General features: G+C 46.9%; 1 protein-coding gene and 2 long non-coding RNA genes across 3 annotated transcripts; 1 reads left to right on the top strand and 2 right to left on the bottom strand.

The window, feature by feature from the left end:
- Positions 1–2,344: 2,344 nt before the first annotated feature.
- Positions 2,345–3,645, bottom strand: LOC306813520. Its single transcript, XR_013776995.1, has 2 exons — positions 3,431–3,645; positions 2,345–2,699 (listed from the first exon to the last, which is right to left on the bottom strand). It is a non-coding gene; the product is annotated as an uncharacterized lncRNA (long non-coding RNA).
- Positions 3,646–10,756: 7,111 nt separating this feature from the next.
- LOC306813527 lies at positions 10,757–11,218 on the top strand. Its single transcript, XR_013776999.1, has 3 exons — positions 10,757–10,800; positions 10,905–10,988; positions 11,106–11,218. It is a non-coding gene; the product is annotated as an uncharacterized lncRNA (long non-coding RNA).
- Positions 11,219–13,298: 2,080 nt separating this feature from the next.
- On the bottom strand, positions 13,299–18,609 carry LOC306813481 (uncharacterized protein; the record flags this gene model as incomplete). The annotated part of the gene is made up of 9 exons (XM_079328948.1): positions 18,512–18,609; positions 18,316–18,377; positions 17,706–17,856; positions 17,317–17,573; positions 16,156–16,241; positions 15,678–15,799; positions 15,176–15,284; positions 14,688–14,874; positions 13,299–13,535 (listed from the first exon to the last, which is right to left on the bottom strand). The coding sequence occupies exons 1-9, from the start codon at positions 18,600–18,602 to the stop codon at positions 13,299–13,301; spliced, it is 1,302 nt and encodes a 433-aa protein (XP_079185074.1). The 5' UTR covers positions 18,603–18,609.
- Between the last annotated feature and the right edge of the window lie 690 nt (positions 18,610–19,299).

The raw sequence follows: 19,299 nt of genomic DNA on the forward strand, positions 1-19,299 counted from the left end.
AAGGTCTGCACAGATTTCAGAAGCATCCCAGTAAATGGCTGGGTTTGCTGTTTGAGGCACATTTGTAAATTGGTACATTTTAGAATTGATACAGTCACACAGCTGGAGGACTCAGAAATGTTCTCCTTAATAGCACAGCAGCATTTCTTTGAACCTGCTTGGCTTCTGGGTATTTATGAGCCTTTGACTCACCAACTGTGCCTCCCTGACAGTCTTTTAACACAAATTGCTGCTCTGGATGAAGAGGGCACAGCTGTGGCTACAGCCCCAACATACCAGGAGCTTGTTTTGCCTTTGACTTCATTTACTGGTGATTGAAGGCACTGCCATCCTGCTTGTGACAGACACCTGTGACAGACACAGCTCCAGCAGAATTTGGAAACAGCTTTTGCTGAGGCTCCAGAGAGCTGCCCGTGCCCTCTGCTCTCCCTTGGAAGAGAAAATGTCGTGTGCAGCATCACCCAAATCACTGATGGGGAGCTCCCAGCCATCCCCTTAACTGGATTTTATCTGCAGCTATCATTGTTTGCATTCAAATATCCACAATTTGGGTGTCTGGCCAAAGCTTTACAACAGGCAGAATAAACATTGTGCAGGTGCTTTCTCTCCTGCTCTCTCTCCAGCCAGCTGACAGAATTGCCAGGGGTAAAAGGATTAATGCACAACCATTTCTGACAAAGGGATGGGGAGGAAAAATCCTCAAACAACACCCAGCTGCAGCCAGCTGAAGGAATCAGATCTTTCCTCCTGAGCTCAGTGTTTTTCCCAAGTCTCTGGACAAGACAAAAATCAAGATATTAACAGCTGAATGAGGTTTTAAACCATTCCCATGCCCTGATCAATGTACACAACCCCACCCCAGTAAGGCACCCAGTCTGAGCCCCCTGAAGACACCAGATTTTTCCTCCTATACTCCTGAACTTTCTCCCAAGTATCTGGAAAAGGTAAAAATCAAGCCATTATCAGCTAGACAAGGTGTTAAACCATCCCCATGCCCTCCTAACTACACACACACCTACCCCAGCAGGGCAGCCAGATCCAGCCATGCTGCATTTGCTGGAGATGGGGAATCCCAACTCCAGGGTTTTGTGGCTGTGCCCAAAACAAACTACACTGCAAAAATCTCAGGGCAGGCAGCTCTTCATCTGTGCAGCACCAGGAGAGCTGGTGGAGCATTTCCAGCCTCCTAATAGATTCTAGAAACAGGCAGAGCTTAGCAGAATCTCTTCCTTGCCTCGCTCTGCTAAGAATTAATAACATTTAATGAAGCCAGTGATGTGCTGTAGCAGATGGTTTGATGTATTTAAAGTTCAGCCTTGGATCAGCCTTGTCCATGAGAACATGGAAACACAAAGCAGACTAAGAGGGCAGCAAGTCCCTGCTGTGCCTTCCCAATTCACCTGGATGAGAAAAGCTCTGAATGCATCCCCAGCCCTGACAAGATATGAGAAATGTTAATGGAAGGAGCTGTGCTTCCTACAATGGTTTCGTTATTAGCATCAAACAATGCATTAACATTTGTTTTATTAATGGAAAAAAATATAGTTTAATAGCCTAATCCATTGCTAGCAGTGCAAGGCAGAGCTTAATCGAAATTGTGTTCTTTGGGATTTTTTTATTTTTTAACCTGCAAAACAGACCATGCAATGCTTGGGCTAAACAATTGTATCTGTAATCACCAAAATTTACTGTATCCCCTTCATTACTTGTTTCCTCTCCAAAGCAATATTCCTGCAATGTTTAATTAAGCAGTGCATTACAGATTCATCAAGTTTACAGCAGAAACAAGTATATATGGAGAAATCTCTCCATTGTGAGCAAGAATATTTTTTATTGCTTACAACCTAAATAATGGAAGGTGTTTTTTGGGTTAGTTACCCAGCAAGACTTAGATTTCAAGACTCATTTCTTTCAGGAAGTCTCTTGTCTTTTAAAACTGGTCTTGCATTAAAGATACACAAATAGATTTACCCTGCTTTGACAGCCACACTTCCAACTGCTGCCATTCCCACAACAGGAGCTGACACTGGGAACAAACAATCCTAATGGCATCCAGGTGGCTGGGCCAGTCAATTATCCAGAAATGTTTGGGTTTTTTTTTTGTTTTGTTTTCAGAGCAAAACAACCAGGTCTAGTGGCAGGAGGGTTGGAACTTGGGGTTTGGTCTTGAGGATCCCTCTCAACCCAAACCACTCCATGATTCTATGAAAAATATTCTCATTTATTAGAGGTCCTTCTCTAGCAGTATTTGGTTCACTCTTTGCCCCAGAATTTTGTTGCCTTGAGCACTTCTAAGCCCAGAGTTCAATTTTAAAACAAACAAACAAAAAAAAAAAATCACAAATTTAAGACAAAAGTTCAGATTTAAAGGAAAATACAAGAATCCCTTAATGGGGGTTATCAAAGGACACACTCAAAATGCTTCATTCAATCACTCTTGGATTGAGGGTGGTGCTGGCAGAGTCAATCAACTGCTGGCATTTCAATCCTACCACAGAGTTTGGCTTCAACCGTGGAATGTTTTATAAGGCTTAGGAAAAAAAAAATAGGAATAAGTTAATAGGGACTGCTAGACTATTTTCAACTTTCCAGACTCCATTTCCAAGCTGATGTCACTGCCCACATTATCTCTTGACATCCCGTGGGCTCATGCAGTGATTTGACAGGAGAGAACCGAAGGGCGAAGGCAAATTTCACATCTGAAAAAGACAGAAAATTCATTCTTGCACATTTTTTCCATATCAATGCCTCCAGAGCAAGCAAGGCTCTGTACAGCAATATCCAGGTGAAGGATTACAAAGTCTCACCCTTTGCTTGTTCAAATTATAACTTTCCACCTATGCCAAAGGCCCCAGCTGAAAATTCCCTCTATATCAGTGGTAAGTAACACACTGTCTCCCAAACATAACTTTTCCCAGTGCAAGGAAATCAATTACAGCTGTCTCTTGGCAAAAAAAATAAAATAAAATATAAAATAAAGCTCTCACAGTCATAAGTTCATTGCTTGAACTGAGCTGCCTCCCATCTGCTTTCCCCAGAAACCAGGAAAAACTTGAGGAGCACCACGAATGAAATTGCAATTTGGCTTCACTTCCCCGCCCTGCTGCGAGGCTCAGCTTCACTCTGATGCTCTACCCAGAATGACTCCTCTGAAATGCATTTGGGTCTCAACATCCTGCTCCTCACATCGTCCTTGGGAGCCAGTTTTAGTCATGGAAAAGCTGTGTGAGCGTGGAGCTCAGTGACACAGCTCAGCCAATCCAGAGCTAAAATTAAAACTTGCATGGGAGGAACGTAGGTGACATCAGATTTTCTGCTGCTCTCTTTGATGTATTGCTCCTGACTGATGCCAAAGCCAGTGTGATATCCCAACAGCAGCTCTTTTCCTTCCCAACCCTCATTTTTGTCACCCTAATTGGTGATTAACCACCTTGCTCAGTGCTGGACGCACCAAGGCGTGAGCTGATCGTGGCTCCAGTGATCACAGGGATGTCTCTGGTGCTGGAAATCTGACAGCTCTGCTTGACACAGCCTCAGGGGATGGTTTGTGGTGCCACATGTTCCACTTGCAGGCAAGCAGAGTTTAGGATTCCATAAGGTACTGCCAGCTTTTCCAGCTACATCCTGACTTTCCTCTATTTTTTTGCCCAGACTCTCCTTGCTACACATTTGTAAAGTTTTCAAGCCCTCAATATCAGTAAATAAACCTCTCACTGTCCCTGGACACATCCAGGGATGGAGCAGCCACAGCTCCTCTGGGATATCACAGATCAGAGTTCTTTGCACTGGCACCAGACAAAGACAGTCCCTGGCCCACCCAAACATCTCTATTCCATTTATAACCTGAGATAAACAAAGGAAGGAAGGTAAATTCACATGACAAAAATGAATCCAGAAGATCCAAGCTGGAGCTGGCTTCAGCACCATCCTGAGAGAAATGAGAATTGTGCACTAAAAAACTTCTTGCCCCATGGAGTGACAAAAAACCTCCTTCCCCCTTCCTTGCTGCCCACAGCTCTGCTTGTTGCCCATGTCCCAGAGCTCTGTCTTTGCTCTCAGAGCTTGTTCCAGCACCTCAAATGATCCTTATGGGCCTCTTCCAGCTCAGGATATTTTATTTTTCTACAATAAAACTGTAGATTTACAAGGACTCTTGATTTCTTTGGTGCCCATCCCCTCATCCCTGTGCTATTCCTTGGCACTGAAGTATTTGTGCAATAAAACAATGAACAACAAACAGGAACCCCCACTGTGAATGGGAAGATGGAAGCAGAACAGATAATCTGTCCCCAGGTACATGAGGCATTTAATTTAAATTGTTTGGGTTTGTTTTGTCATGTTTACATCCTCAAGCAATTTAAGATTGGCCCAGGTCTGACAGAAGGGAGATATTGTTTATGTCATACAAATCACTAAACCATAAGCAATTTCATTAAATGTTTCTACACTCGTGGAACAAATGAGAAAACAGCTTGTTGAGTTTTACTGAAATCTTTACAGAAATACTCAGGTTAATATAGGCAAAATCTGGTGCAGCAGCAGATCTTTGCCATGGGATAGGACTGATAATGATTTGCAATAGGATTGATATATATTTGATAAAAAATTATAGTGAAATTTGATAAAAATCACAGTAGGATGGATAAGGAGAGTTAAAATTCTTAACTGCATCAACCCAGGGATATTGTGCTTGAAAATAAAGTGTTATTTCCTTGTTTTATCTGATTATTACCAGGTTTTTTTTACCTGGATGGGACAGAAGGGGAAATTCCAGAGTGTAACAACCTAAATAGAAGTTTCTTGAAATGATAAATAAAAAGCCACCCAGTAAACCACTAAACCCAGTCATGTAAAAATGATTTTATAAACACAAAAATTGTATCTTTTCCCTGCACTGGTGTCCCTTGGGGTTATTCCTGGGTGCTTCAGGTTGAAAGCTGAGGGGATGCAGTTTTGGAAGGCCCTTGATAACATGCAGGGACAAGCTCTGCTCAAGGATTTGTCAGAAACTGGGATCCACGTGCTGAGTGCTGCTGTCCAGCATATCCTGCTGTCTTGGGTTGCAATACAGGATGAGGCCAGAAATGTGAATTCTGTCCCCATTTGCTGCAGCCAGGTGGGGCAGTGCCCCTGATCTCCTGGCACATATTATCTGCTAATGGGCCATCTTTAAACCAGCTGAGGCAATCATCTTTATCTTTCCCATGACCCACCCTTCACCCAGGAGGTATCACCTGTTAATGGGCCATTGTTAAAAACTGGGTGTGGCAGCGATTCTTATCCCTGTGGGAGATATCACCTGTTAATGGGCCATTGTTAAAAACTGGGTGTGGCAGTGACCCTGATCTCCTGGCACACATTATCTGCTAATGGGCCATCTTTAAACCAGCTGGGCAATCATCTTTATCTTCCCACAGCCCATCCTCCCTCCAGGAGATATCTCCTGTTCATGGCCAGTGAGTCCCAGTGCATGACTGATAAAATTCCATCATCCCACTGGGAGATGCTCCACCCAGGGGGAGGAGACAAACATTTCCTACCCAGATAAAAACTGAGATTTGGAACAGCAGAGCAGCCTTTCCCACTGGATTCCAGAGGAAAACCAGACCCTTCCACATCATCCCTGGAGCTTCAGAGGAAACTGCACCTTCTCCAGGAGCACTGCTCCAGCTGAGCCACATCTGCCCCTGCAGGAGGATGCAGCCACCATTGAATGGGACTGTGCCACCACCCTGACTGACTGATGGGTGTCAGCTTGGATTCTGACTCTGGCAGTGTTTGGGATTTTTCTTTGTAATTCTGTATTTCTATTTTAATTTTGCTAGTAAAGAACTTTAATTCCTGTTCACATTCCTTTTCCTGAGAGCCCCTTAATTTCAAAATTGTTATAATAATTTGGAAGAAGGGGAGTTTACATTCTCCATTTAAAAGAAAAGCTTCTGCCTTTATTGGCAGACACCTGTCCTTCAAACCAGGACTCCTACTCATGGTTTACACCCCACCCCACAACACCCCACTGACCCCTCTCAAGTGCTGACAATTCCACACTGCTCAGACAGGGTCTGGCTCTTGTCCCAGAGCTGAAGAGTGAAGAGGATCCAACAGCATTTGTGCCCCCATTGCTTTTCCCTCTTCTTCTCACATCCTGTGCCTCAGCCAGTGTTTTTTTCTTCTCAGTCCTTTAGCTCCATCTAGTGCTAAAGCCGAATAAAAAACTTGGCTCTTTAAATAAGCTGAATAAAAAAACCTTTTCTCCATCCCTGAAGCGCCCAGGGCCAGGCTGGATGGGGTTTGGAGCAGCCTGGGGTAGTGGAAGGGGTCCTGGCCCATGGCAGGGTGACTTTAAGGTCACTTCCAACCCATATCAGTCTGGGATTCTTTCACCAGCCCAAATTGGTCTTCAAAGTCCAAACCAGATCATGGCTCCTTTTCTTTGTAGGGAGTCCTGCAACTCCTGAGTTTCTGCAAGGGAATTTGGTGGAAGCAATGCCTGGGACAAAAGGGTTTTGCAGCCAGTGAGAATTGAAAAGTATCAGGCAAAACCCAAAATCCTCTGGTTTAGTAAACACCAGGGTTTGGCAACCCTGCACAAATCCGTTCTGCCTCCCCCAAAATTTATGACATATAAAACGTTCTTACACCCCTAAATACAAATGGCTTGGAAATACTGCATTTTTCAGCACTCTAGTGCTAATTATGGTGTAGGAAAACCTTTTCTTCCTCCCAGGATAATTGTCTTTTGGTAGAAACATTATTTAGAAATGGGAAATTTGAAAACCAGTACATTTTACAAGTCAAAGCTTTTGTTCTCCTTCCCATCACTTTGCCCTGGATGCAAACAGAGATGAAGGGGGTGGATACATTACACTGATATTGTATTAAACTGCCATAAAAATCTACATTTATTTCCTAACAGTTACTAAAACATTACAGAGCAGTGACAAGCACAAGAGCAGAAATGCTCTGCTTGATGATGTTACAACGTGAGTCCTGTTTTTTATTTTCCTGCCTTGAACACGAGATTTGATCATCCATTATCAACCCCTGGGGCTGCACAGGTTTGTCAAATCTCCCAGAGCAAACACCCACTGCAGCAAAGCAGGTAATTTGGGAAGAAGCCTTCTGTGGTTTGCACTCCCAACACATTAATTTGGGCATTTCACCTGGGAGAGTTGGGATAGTCCTTACCTGCTGTTTTCACTATAAATAAACTTTATTTGAAGTCTTGCAGACTTCTGGGCTGTGAGTTATTCTGTTATATCTCAGATTTCATATATCCACACTGACACTCAACTGCTCACTGTGGAAACAAATGTACAGTGCTCTGGGTGATTCCCAGCATAATTTAAGCACTAATTAAACAAAATGGATTTTTATCATGGTTCTTAAATATTTACCCAGTGCAAGGAGCATCCCTGAAGAGCAGATACCTCAACAAACCTTCAGGACCATGGTAGTGATGCAATATTGTGCACTGAATTATTTAACTCAAGAGAAGGGACAGCAACAGCCCAGGGGGCAAGAGCAATGAAACCAACTCCAATTTTTTCAAAGTAATTAAATCTTTTTCTAATTTTTTCTTTCTTCAGATAAATGTGGGAAGGAAGGGCAGATCTTGGGTAGAGTGCTGCCCACACTGTCATCAGCACAACCCTGAGCTCAAAGGGAAAGGTTCAGAGAGGAGGATTGAGCACTGCTGGAAAGTCAAATTGAACCAAATCTAAATTGCCCAATGAGTATTTTCTAATTAATAAACCCCTTCCTTTCTACTCACAACTAAACCTTTGGCTCTCACCAACAGATGAATCCTCTTCTCCACCATGGAGAATATTCTCCAGCAGTCCAAAGGACAAGCTGACATTTCTAACTCTGCTCACAGAAAATCAGCCTTGGTTTCCCTTTGGGAGCTGCCCTGCAGGAAAACCATGGCTACTGCAAAGCTGAAGCTGCAGGTTTCTGCTCCTTCCCATCTTGCATTTGCCACGTTTCAGGGTGTGATCAAGCCCAGATCTGCTTCACTCCAAAACAGGACTTGAGGTTCAGCACTGCACACACACAGATTTGAGGATTAATATGAAACCAGCCAATCCCACATTGTTTTGTTTGCCAAAAATCTTCCCCACAGCAGCATCCAGACAGAATTAGGTACCTACACAGATTTTTTTTTCTAGAAGCCAGGCATATTTTGGCAGCTGAGCTGTGCCAGGGCTGGCAGCATCCCTTCTGCATTCTCAGCTGAGGCAGGACTGGTGCCCATCAGAGGGCTCTGGCTTTGTTTCAGCACAAAATCACTCAAAACATCTGCAGTGCTGCTTGAAGAAATTTGTTTGACAGGCTCTAAGACACACCAAGAGTGTTTCAACCACCAAAAGCATTTGTGGTAGAGGGAGCCCTAAGAAAGGCCATTAACTCAGCCTGGAATCCTGCTTAGGAAAAGCAGACAGCAGTTAAGGAATATTTCAGTGCTGTGTATAGCTGCAGGCTGACATTGCTGTGTAACCATTAATATTTAATAGCATTTAATTCAAAATCAACTTCTCTGGCCTCTGTTACAGTGAGTTAATATGTTAAATCTGACAGTGAGGTTTTCCCAGATCCTTTTGAACAGGGAGAATGAGCATTTCCACAGCAAAGCTTATAAATGGTGAGTGCTGTTAGCAGGAGAGAAGTGTGTGAGTGCCAGAGTATGTCAGGGAAAAGGATATCAGGTAAACAAACTTCCTAAGGGTAATGAAAATGCAATTTCAAACAGTTGTTGTACCCAATATCAAGAACAGCAGGGAAAACCTTCATCTAAGACATTTTATTTTGCAGGATGTCAGACAAGCCCTTCACCTGTTGCAGGTTTTGCATCATTTCCATGTCTCATCTTATTTGTCCTTCCCTGGGATCAGCTGAGCTCTTGGGTGGAAACACGTTGGATTCTCAGGCAGTTTCCTGAAGATCTTTATTCATGTCAGAGTCAGGTTTGTGCCCTGTTTCTTCCTGTGGCTCCTATGGGCACCTCCAGGAGCATTTTGGTATTTCCTGGTGGGTAGGGAATTCCCTGGGAGCATCCCCAGGTTATTCTGAGGGAATCACTCATGTTTTGGGGGAAATTCATGCCTGGCACTTGCCAAAGATTCCTCCCAGGCATCTGCAGCCAATTCTTGGTCTCTTCTGGAGGAAGAGGAGTTCCCAGATCCCTGCTCCCAGGCATGTCCATCTCTCCCTTTTTTTTTCCACTACAAATTGGGTGATGGCTCTTCTCCTTTTTTTTATTTTTTTATTTTTTTTTTTAAATCTTTGCTGCTTTCCTGTATCCCAAGAATCAGCTGTATTGAGGATCTCCCATCTCTTTCCCTAGTGGGAGGTGTCCCTGCCCATGGCAGGGGGTTGGAACCAGCTGGTTTTTAATGTCCTTTCCAACCCAAACCATTCTGGGATCCTGCCTTTCTCACCCTTGACAGAAACACTGTCCCAAAAAAACCACTCTGATCCCCATTTTTTTCCACCCAACAGCTAAAAATCACGAGTTTGGAGAGCTTCCTTTGCTCTGGTGAGCCAGGTGAAGTCCCAGGTGAGCTGTGCAGAGTTTCCTAGAGCAGAGAGCTGGGATGGGGCTGTGCCTGCACTGTCCCAGCACATTTGGGGTTCCCCTGGAGACAGTGGAATGTTGGTGGTAGAATCCTCCCATGAGGTCACACAGCCCCTGAGGAGCCCCAAAGTTCCCTGAGGAGTCCCACAGCCCCCCAGGGGTCACACAGCCAGGCTGTGGTGGGCACTGCAGGCACCTGCAGCCTCATCATGGCATGGACACGAACAGCCCCGAAAATCCTGCTGCCCCTGGTCATCCTGCTAGCCCTGCTAGACCTGCTGTCCCTGGTGTATAAATCTCCCCTTGATCAGTCAGGAACATCAGATGAAGGTAGGTGGGCAGGGAGGGGCAGCTCCCAGCTCCCTTCAAGGAGCATTTAGCTTTCAATATCTTGTTGATAGCAAATTTAACACTATTTTTTGGCTGATGCTCAGCTGTGCAGCAGGGCAGAGAGGCAATGGGTGGGGCTCAGGGATGGTCCCAGATCTGTGCAGAGCATTCCCAGAGCCCTGAGCTGCTTCCAAGAGTGATGCCAGCAGGATTGCTGGGGCTGGATTCAGCTCCTGGCAGCTCCTGCACGCTTTGTTCTGGGTCAGACACCTGGCAAATCCCTCCAGAGGGAAGAGACAAGCACAACCACAGAGCCTTTCCATGCTCCAGCCGCAGTTCCTGCCATGGAAAACACATGGAAATATCTCACTTGAGCTCCTCTGTCCTGTTCACAGCCATGGATGGAGGCAGTGGAGATCCAGAGGCTGGATCTGACTCTCCTGCACCCTACATGACCTTTGATTTGTTTTGGGAGCTGCCAGCTCAAGGCCCAAACGTGAGCGAGGCATCTCCTGCAGGTGAGTCCACCCTTGCCTGGGTGTGCCAGGTCATTCCCTGATCCCCTCCTGTGCTGCTGGCACAGGGAATGCCCCAGAGTGTGGTGGAGCTCCTCGTGGGGCTCTGGTGTCCCTGAGCTTTCCCAGCTCCCCAGCCAGAGCAGCACAAGAATCCCTGGTCAGCCCTGACCACAGCCCAAGAGCTGATTCCAGGGATTTCTCTGGTGGAAGTTTTTCCTTCTTTGCCTGAAGGTCAGAAGAATGAAACTGGATTGGGAAACATTTCCTGGCCATTAATGGAACAGCCTGAACAGCCTGAACAGCCTGAACAGTCTGAACAGCCTGAACAGCCTGAACAGCCTGAATTCCTGACTTTGCTGAAGGAAAGACTTTCAGGTACAAGTGACTCTTAACCACAGGAGCTGGGGAGCTCTGCTCTCAGATTGCCATGAGGAAGGGAGGTTTGGAATTCAGCTGGGATTCACACTTTCTCTCTGAAGTGCTGGAGCCAGAGCCTGTGGACCAGGAGGTACCTGAGGCAGTGCCAATCCTTGAGGAAAACAGTGAAGCCCTTGAGCCAACAGGTGAGTCCTTTGACCATCCCTCAGGTGGAGCTGTGGCCATTCCCGTGCCAGGGACACAAATTCAAACCCCTCCCACCCCATTCCCAGGGATCTCAGAGCTTTGGGCATTTCCTCCAGGTGTGGATGAGAGATGCTGCAGGGCTGAGGACACCAGGGCAGACCCAAACCCTGTGGAGGGCGTGGAAGACACAGGCATAGGTGATGCCAAATTCAGCTGGTGTGACTTAGTGGAAATGATGTTCGCCCTCTCCTCCATCAGCACCTCGGTGGTTATGCTGATCATCAACATTAACCCTGCATGGCTTAGGCGCATGATAATGTGAGTGAAAGTGCATTAAAAAAAGTGGGGGATGGCAAGAGGGTGGTCAAATTTTGGTGCTGGGTGGCTGAAATGATGAGACATTTCTGGGATTGCCAAATTTTGATGCTGGGTGGCTGAACCTGCCATGAGACATCTCTGGAATTGCCAAATTTTGGTGCTGGGTGGCTGAAATTATGAGACATTTCTGGGATTGCCAAATTTTGATGCTGGGTGGCTGAACATGCCATGAGATATCTCTGGGATTGCCAGATTTTGGTGCTGGGTGCTGAAAACACCATGAGACATTTCTGGGATTGTCAAATTTTGACAGGGCTCCAGCAGCTTCCTCTCTCTCCACAGCTTCTTCAAGGGTTCCAGTTCTGAGCTCCCAGAAGACAAGGAATTAGTAGTAGAAGTCTAAATAAAGATAAAGAGCACAGTGGTTTGTGGAAAAATTTTGGATTGGAAGGTATTTTAGTTCTCTGCTCCATTTTCTGGAGGCTCCACATCCAGCTCCCCCCATCACAAGCAAGACCCAGCCCTGTTAGGGCTCAAAAATGATCCCAGGGCTGCAACAGCTTCCTGGAACAGAAACCCTTTGAGATTTGGGGATTTTCTCCCCCTCATCCTGGAGAAGAAAAGGCTCCAGGAGACCTTGTTGTGACCTGTCAGTGGATAAAGGGGGATGAGGTTAAATGGGATATTGGGACTGTTCCCTGTGAGGGTGGTGGGTGTTAGAATGGAATTCCAGAGGAGCTGTGGCTGCCCCTGGATCCTTGGAAGTGCCCAAAATCAGTTTGCAGCACCCTGGGGCAGTGGGAGGTGTCCCTGTCATGGCAGGGGGGGCATTGGGTAGGATTTAAAATCCTAACCCAAACCATTCCATGAATCCAAGCAATGTCAGATAGGCAGTGCAGGAAATTTCCACAAAAGCAAAATTTCAAAGCATTGAGCAGCTTTGATGTTTCTTACCAGCATTTAATAAGTGTATTTGTATATTCTCCTTTCTGGCACATTAACATCTTAAGTATATGTGGCCATATCCCATATTTTAACTGAATTAAAAACATGGAATGAAGCAAAACCAGTCCTGAATAAAAGAACAGGGTGATCACCTTACCTGGAAATACACAATACTATAAAAGCCAAATGGAAACTCACTAGAATTCTCATAAAACACAGTGCAATTTTGAATACTGCATAAAAGCATTTACAGGTGCCTCTTTCTGTAAAAATATCCTCTATTTACAGAGACTCTTAAAGGGAACTTACTGCTGTGCGGGAGGTGTTTTAGGGAAAATGGGGATAATAAAATACAGTGGAAAAGATAAATTGTTTACTTTGGAGGCATTTGTTGAAACCATCAGCTTCAAGACAAATGGATATTGCAGGTGTGCAAGGGATGGGTTGTGCAATAGAATAAATGAAATAATTGAACAGTGAATTCTGTTTAATTTGCTACTCTGGGATTTTTCTTTCAATAAAATCTCTCAGGGTGGTAGTGGTGGGCTGGGAGAAGGATGCATAGAGTCAGGAGCAGCACTTGGAATGGGGTTTGGTCTCAGTCAGGAATCCCACACCCTGTGGGGCTTCAGGGGACAGACCTGGCAGTGCCCTCCAGCCTCTCCTGGGCTCTCAGGGCAGGACACAAGGACACAAGGACACAAGGACAGCTCTTCCTTTCAGCACTTTGTTCTCAGCCTTTGCCAGACCCTCCCAGAGGGGTTTTGTCTTCCCAGTGGGGATGGAAAGAGAAGCCTTGTGCTGAGTCAGGCTTTCTCTAACCCCAGAGATGCTAGCCAGGGTGTGTTCTGTTGGAAAAGGAGGTGGATCATGTCATCCCTGGAGATGGATGAGTGGTGGAACCTTGGCCATGGCACCCACCAGAACTGGAGGATTTTTGAAGATTTCCTCTAACTCTATGTTTCTAGGAGGAAGCACAGAATGGCAGCTGCTGTCCCAGCCATGTCCCTGCTTTGGCTCCTCATGTGCTGCTCACCCAGCCCTGCTCACTGCACCCAGGGCCAGGGGCCCCTGGAGACCATTTCTCTCTTCTTCAGCAGGGGGTCCTGCGGGGCCAGGAGGGGCAGCAGGTGGGAGCACTCGAACCTGTATCCTGCCAAAATGCTCCTCTGGGGCTCTTTGAGCACAGACCAGAACGCCTCAGGTCTGGCTCTCAGGGCCTGTGCTGCCTCAGCCCCTCTCTGCTGCAGCATGAACACCTTGGAGTCCTGGGCTTTCCTGCCCTGGGCACTCCACAGCACTGATGTGTCCCCAGCAGGGACTTTCCTTTCTCCTCCTCTGCCAGAAAGAAGTCTCTTTTCTCTTTCTCTCCCAAGGAGATATTTCACTTCTTCTCTATTGAGACAAAACTTTACTCCTTCTCTTCCAAGAGGAACTTTCTTTTGTCCTTTTCTACTCAGAGAAACTTTGTTTTCTCCTGTTTTGGGGTGAGTTTTCTTTTCTCCTTCACTTCCAATAGCGTCTTTTGCTTCTTTTTCTCTCCCTCGTATAACTTTCTTTTCTCCTTCTCTTCTGGGAGAATCTCTGCTTTCTCCTTCTTTTCTAGAAGAATCTCTGCTTTCTCCTTCTCTCCCAAGAGGAGCTTTTTCTCCTTCTCTTACAAGAGATTCCCTTCTTTCTTTTCCAAGTTGAACTTTCTTTTCTCCATCTTTCCCAAGATGAACTTTTTCTCCTCCAAGAGATTCCCTTCTTTCTCCTTCTTTTCCAAGTTGAACTCTCTTTTCTCCATCTCTCCCAAGAGGAGTTTTTTCTCCTTCTCTTACAAGAGATTCCCTTCTTTCTCCTCCTTTTCCAATTTGAACTTTGTTTTCTCCATCTCTCCCAAGACGAGCTTTTTCTCTTACAAGAGATTCCCTTCTTTCTTTTCCAAGCTGAACTCTCTTTTCTCCATCTCTCCCAAGAGGAGTTTTTTCTCCTTCTCTTCCAAGAGATTCCCTTCTTTCTCCTTCTTTTCCAAGCTGAACTTTCTTTTCTCCATCTCTCCCAAGAAGAGCTTTTTTTCCTTCTCCTCCAAGAGATTCTCTTCTTTCTCCTCCTTTTCCAGGTTTAACTTTGTTTTCTCCATCTCTCTGAAGACGAGATTTTTCTTCTACAAGAGATTCCTTTCTTTCTTTTCCAAGTTGAACTTTCTTTTCTCCATCTGTCCCAAAACGAGCTTTTTCTCCTTCTCTTCTAAGAGATTCCCTTCTTTCTTTTCCAAGCTGAACTTTCTTTTCTCCATCTCTCCCAAGAGGAGCTTTTTCTCCTTCTCTTCCAAGAGATTCCCTTCTTTCTTTTCCAAAATGAACTTTATTTTCTCTGTCTCTCCCAAGATGAGCTTTTTCTCCTTCTCTTCCAAGAGATTCCCTTCTTTCTCCTTCTTTTCCAAGTTGAACTTTCTTTTCTCCATCTCTCTTGAGGGAATCTTTTGTTTCTCCTCTTCCTCCTCTGCTCATCTGGGTTGCTGCTCCCTCTCTGTTGTTCTGCTTCAGCTCTTGGTCCTTGGGCACAGGTTTACCCTTGGCTTGGTCAGTCACTGGCTGGTTTTTTCCAGCAGCAGCCCCTGGCATCACTGGCAGCTTCCTGGAAGGACAGACCAGGAGGGGTGTGGGTGAGGCTGGGAGGGGTCTGGGGCCACATTCTGCCCACAGGAGCTGCATTCCCCTCAGCTGAGGGCTGTGCCCAGCTCAGGAAAGGAATCCCCTGACTGGAACCCTTGTCTATCCCATGCACAGCTCCAGCTGCCATGAGAGGCTTTTCTGGAGGGATGGAGAGGAACCAGCCCTGTGACATGGGGGGCTCCCAGCAGCCCCAGTCTGTCTGGTGGATGTACTGGGCAACAGCTTTGGCTGGATGATGAAAAGTCCCTGTGCCCTGTGCTCACCTGACCCCAGAGCTCTGCCTCATCTCCATCATCTCCTCATCCCTGGGCTGCTCTCCTGCCTTGGCAGTGGAACCCTGGTGAACAGGCACGGGCAGGCCAGGATGTGTCCCTGGAATTAGAAAAACTGTGATGCTGCTGGCCACAAGTGACACGTGGTGATGCTCAGGTCTCTTCCCAACACATCCAAGAGGGAATTCCCACTCCCCTCCCATGGCACCCCCCCCACCCCCCCATCCATAGTGCCAGGTTTGGGACAGAGTCTCTTCTGGAAGCAGAGGTAATTTCCAGGAGCAAGTATGGGCCCTCATATCTCCAACCTCCTGCTGAACCAGGGATGAGCATCTTGGGCACCTCCCAGCCCAGGGCTCAGCTCTTGTGGGTCCAACCTTAGGAGAAAAGGCTGGCACCAAGCTTTGGTACCATCAGAACATGGTGACAATCTCCCATCACATCACAGCCACCAGTTGCCTGTGCTATGGAAATGAGCAGGGAGCTGCTTTACCTTCCATGCCTCGCCTGATGGGTGGCAAACCTGTTACATCCCTCTTGTCCTCTCCAGGAACAAATCCAAAGTACTTGAGATGATCCCTGAACAGTGATGTGGGCAGAAGCGTCTGTTCAAAGCTGGGGACAAAGAGACAGCACAGTGCTGACCCACATCCCCACCAGCCCTGCCCCTTGCCACTATCACCTGCTCACAGGTGAGTTTGGCAGTCAGGTAAAGGCCATTGTTCTCCCAAGTCAAGTGTGCCCCAACCCCAAGGACTGTCCTGGGAAATAAGGTCACCCAGGGAAGGATTCCTGGCCATGATGGGGAAGCAAGGGTTGCCTAAAATATTCCCTCTGTCCCCTCAGGTCTGCCCACAGGGATGATGAGCAGACAGACACAAAGGAGAGTCAGTGCTCTGCAGAGCTGTTGTGGTCATGAGGAGAAACTGCTCCCAGATCCCTCCAGAGACCTGCCAGGGTGTTTGACTCACTTGGGGAAGATGATGACAGGGCCAGCAAAGCTCAGGGAGGTGATGGGCACGTCCCGGGACACCACCATGTCCAGCTGCTGGAGAGCCTGAGCACAGGAATGTGAAGATGTCAGCACATCCTCAGTATGGCCAAGACACTCAGGAGAGGAGGAGTTCAGGGAAGGCAGAGCAGCTGGAACCACACTCCTGCCTGGCCAGAGCCCCTGTCCCCGTCCCAATGTCCATATGCAAGAAATGTGAATTCTGTCCCCATCTGCTGCAGCCGGGTGGGGCAGTGACCCTGATCTCCTGGCACATATTATCTGCTCATGGGCCATTGTTAAAAACCAGCTGGGCAATCATCTTTATCCTTCCCATGACCCACCCTTCATCCAGGAGGTATCACCTGTTAATGGGCCATTGTTAAAAACTGGGTGTGGCAGCGATTCTTATCCCTGTGGGAGATATCTCCTGTTAATGGGCCATTGTTAAAAACTGGGTGTGGCAGTGACCCTGATCTCCTGGCACATATTCTCTGCTAATGGGACATCTTTAAACCAGCTGGGACAATCATCTTTATCTTTCCACAGGAGATACCTCCTGTTCATGGCCACTGAGTCCCAGTGCATGACTGATAAAATTACATCATCCCACTGGGAGATGCTCCACCCAGGGGGAGAAGCCAAACATTTCCTACCCAGATAATAACTGGGATTCTGAACAGCAGAGCAGCCTTTCCCACTGGATCCCAGGGGAAAACCAGACCCTTCCACATCATCCTTGGAGCTTCAGAGGAAACTGCACCTTCTCCAGGAACACTGCTCCAGCTGAGCCACATCTGCCCCTGCAGGAGGATGCAGCCACCATTGAATGGGACTGTGCCACCACCCTGACTGACTGACTGTGTCAGCTTGGATTCTGACTCTGGCAGGGGTTGGGATTTTTCTTTGTAATTCTGTATTTCTATTTTAATTTTCCTAGTAAAGAACTTTAATTCCTATTCTCATACCTTTCCCTGAGAGCCCCTTAATTTCAAAATTATAATAATTTGGAATAAGGGGGTTTACATTCTCCATTTCAAAGAGAAGCTTCTGCCTTTATTGGCAGACACCTGTCCTTGATACCAGCACACTGGGAAACTGCTGTGTGTCTGCCCAAGCAGGAAGGAAACAAAAGGCTCACCTTGAGCGTAGCCTTGTTCAGGATTGTCTCCCCAATCACTTTCTTCAGGAAGTCTGGGTAGAATCTCATTTGCACCGTGCTGCCTTTGATGAGGAGCACACCCACGTCCTTCAGGACAAAGACAACGCTCACGCCCTTCTCCAGGCAGTGGTGCAGCAGGGACGTGGTGCCCAGGATGCAGGACTCCACTTTCCTCCGGGGCACAGAGGCCTCCATGGCCACCTTGGCATATTTCAGAGGCTCCAGCTGCTTGTCCCCTGCAAAACCACAGGAGGGGATGGATGCACTTCCCCAGGGCTTGGCCAAAGGTGTTTCCCAGCAGATGCTTTCAGAAATGTGGTGATACCCTACTCCCCTCTGGGCCTGCAGGGTTAAATCCTCTGTCTTACCAGCCAGGTCATCCTTATTTTCCAGGTTCTGGACTTCTCCAAGGTTCCTGGCCAGGTGGAACACTGGCCTCTGCAGGCTCACAGTCTTGTTCCCCACCAGAGTCTCTGTGTGGGCCACATCAAAGGACCCAAGGGTGGGAATTCGGATCCCCTGGAGCAGAAGGGAAAGGCCCAAAGAGTGAGAATTGGGCAGAGGAAAGAGCTGAGGATGGTTCTTTCAAGGGATGGTGTCTTTGACAGACTCCCACTGCAAACTCCCTCTGTTCAGAGGTCAGGACAGTGGGGAGAGCCCTGGGGCCTCTCCTTTTCCCTTCTCCCAGCACAAAATCCATGCTGGAGTCAGAGGCAGCTCAAGGGCACCCCTGTCTCCAGTGACCAGGATCAGCCCTGTGGTACAATCACCTCCCAGAGGTGACACCACCCTTGCACAAGCTCCCAGGGTTTTGTCCCAGGGTTTTATCCCAGGGGTTTTATTCCCAGTGTCTGTCCCAGGGTTTTATCCCAGGGGTTTTATTCCCAGTGTCTGTCCCAGGGTTTCGTCCCAGGCTTTTGTCCCAGAGTTTTATCCCAGAATTTTGTCCCACAGTTTTGTCCCAGTCTCTTGTCCCACCTTGTGCAGCATCAGCTGCTCTTGGATGTAGCCAGCCACTGCATCCCAGACAGTTTTTCTCTCTGGAAAACAAGGAAATCCCATTTTATGCTGTGCTTCTGGTGCCTCTCAGCCTTCCAGCACCCCTGGGCTGTGTGCCAGGTGGGTCAGGGCTGGTTTTTGTCCCCACAGCCCTGGGAGCAGCTCCTGCCTGTACCTGTGGGGGTGATGCTGGTCCTCATGAACCCAGACTCCATCCCACCCCAGAAATCCATCTGGACTCCACTCACACCACTGTTAACAGCCATGGCCCCAGTGGTGAGGAGGCTCAGGGCTCTCTCCAGAATTTAGAACTCACCTCCCTGCAGCCCCTTCCACCCCACTGTGTGTGACATCACAGTCCCACCCACATTCCAGACCAGGCTTTTCAAAAATCATCCTCAGGGCCCTTTAAATGAGGCTTTCAGCTTTAAATTCATACGCCTTGGAGTTTATATGTGTGGGTTTGTAGCCCCAGAGAGTGGGTTTGGACCCCAAATCAACTGTTTGGTCTCCCAAATGTAAACTTTGGAGATTTAAAAGTGATGTTCTTCTCCCCACTTTTGAGGTTTGCATTATATAAATAAGTATTTGGGCTTGGAAAGTTCAGTGTTAAATCTGAGAAATAATCAACAATAAATAATCTTTTGGATCTTGAAACTGTGGTTTGGGCTCTACATTTTTCTTTTCTTCTTTTCTTCTTTTTTTTTTTTTTTTCAATAAATTTAAATAGAAATATTTCACCACCCACTGATTTCTTTCTTCAGCATCCTGTTGTGAGGCACCAGCTCTTAAAGAAAGCAGAGCTCAGTGTTGTGATGAAGGTTTGTAAGTCAGGGAAAACAGAGACAATAAAATACAGTGAAAAAGATAAATAGCTTGACTTTGGAGACATTCAACAAATCACTCAGTGCTTAAACTCCAGTGTGCAAAGGGGCTGAAGGATGAGGAATCTGAATGCTGTGG

The sequence above is a fragment of the Erithacus rubecula genome (assembly GCF_903797595.1).
Source record: "Erithacus rubecula genome assembly, chromosome: 29".
NCBI classification, from domain to species: domain Eukaryota; kingdom Metazoa; phylum Chordata; class Aves; order Passeriformes; family Muscicapidae; genus Erithacus; species Erithacus rubecula.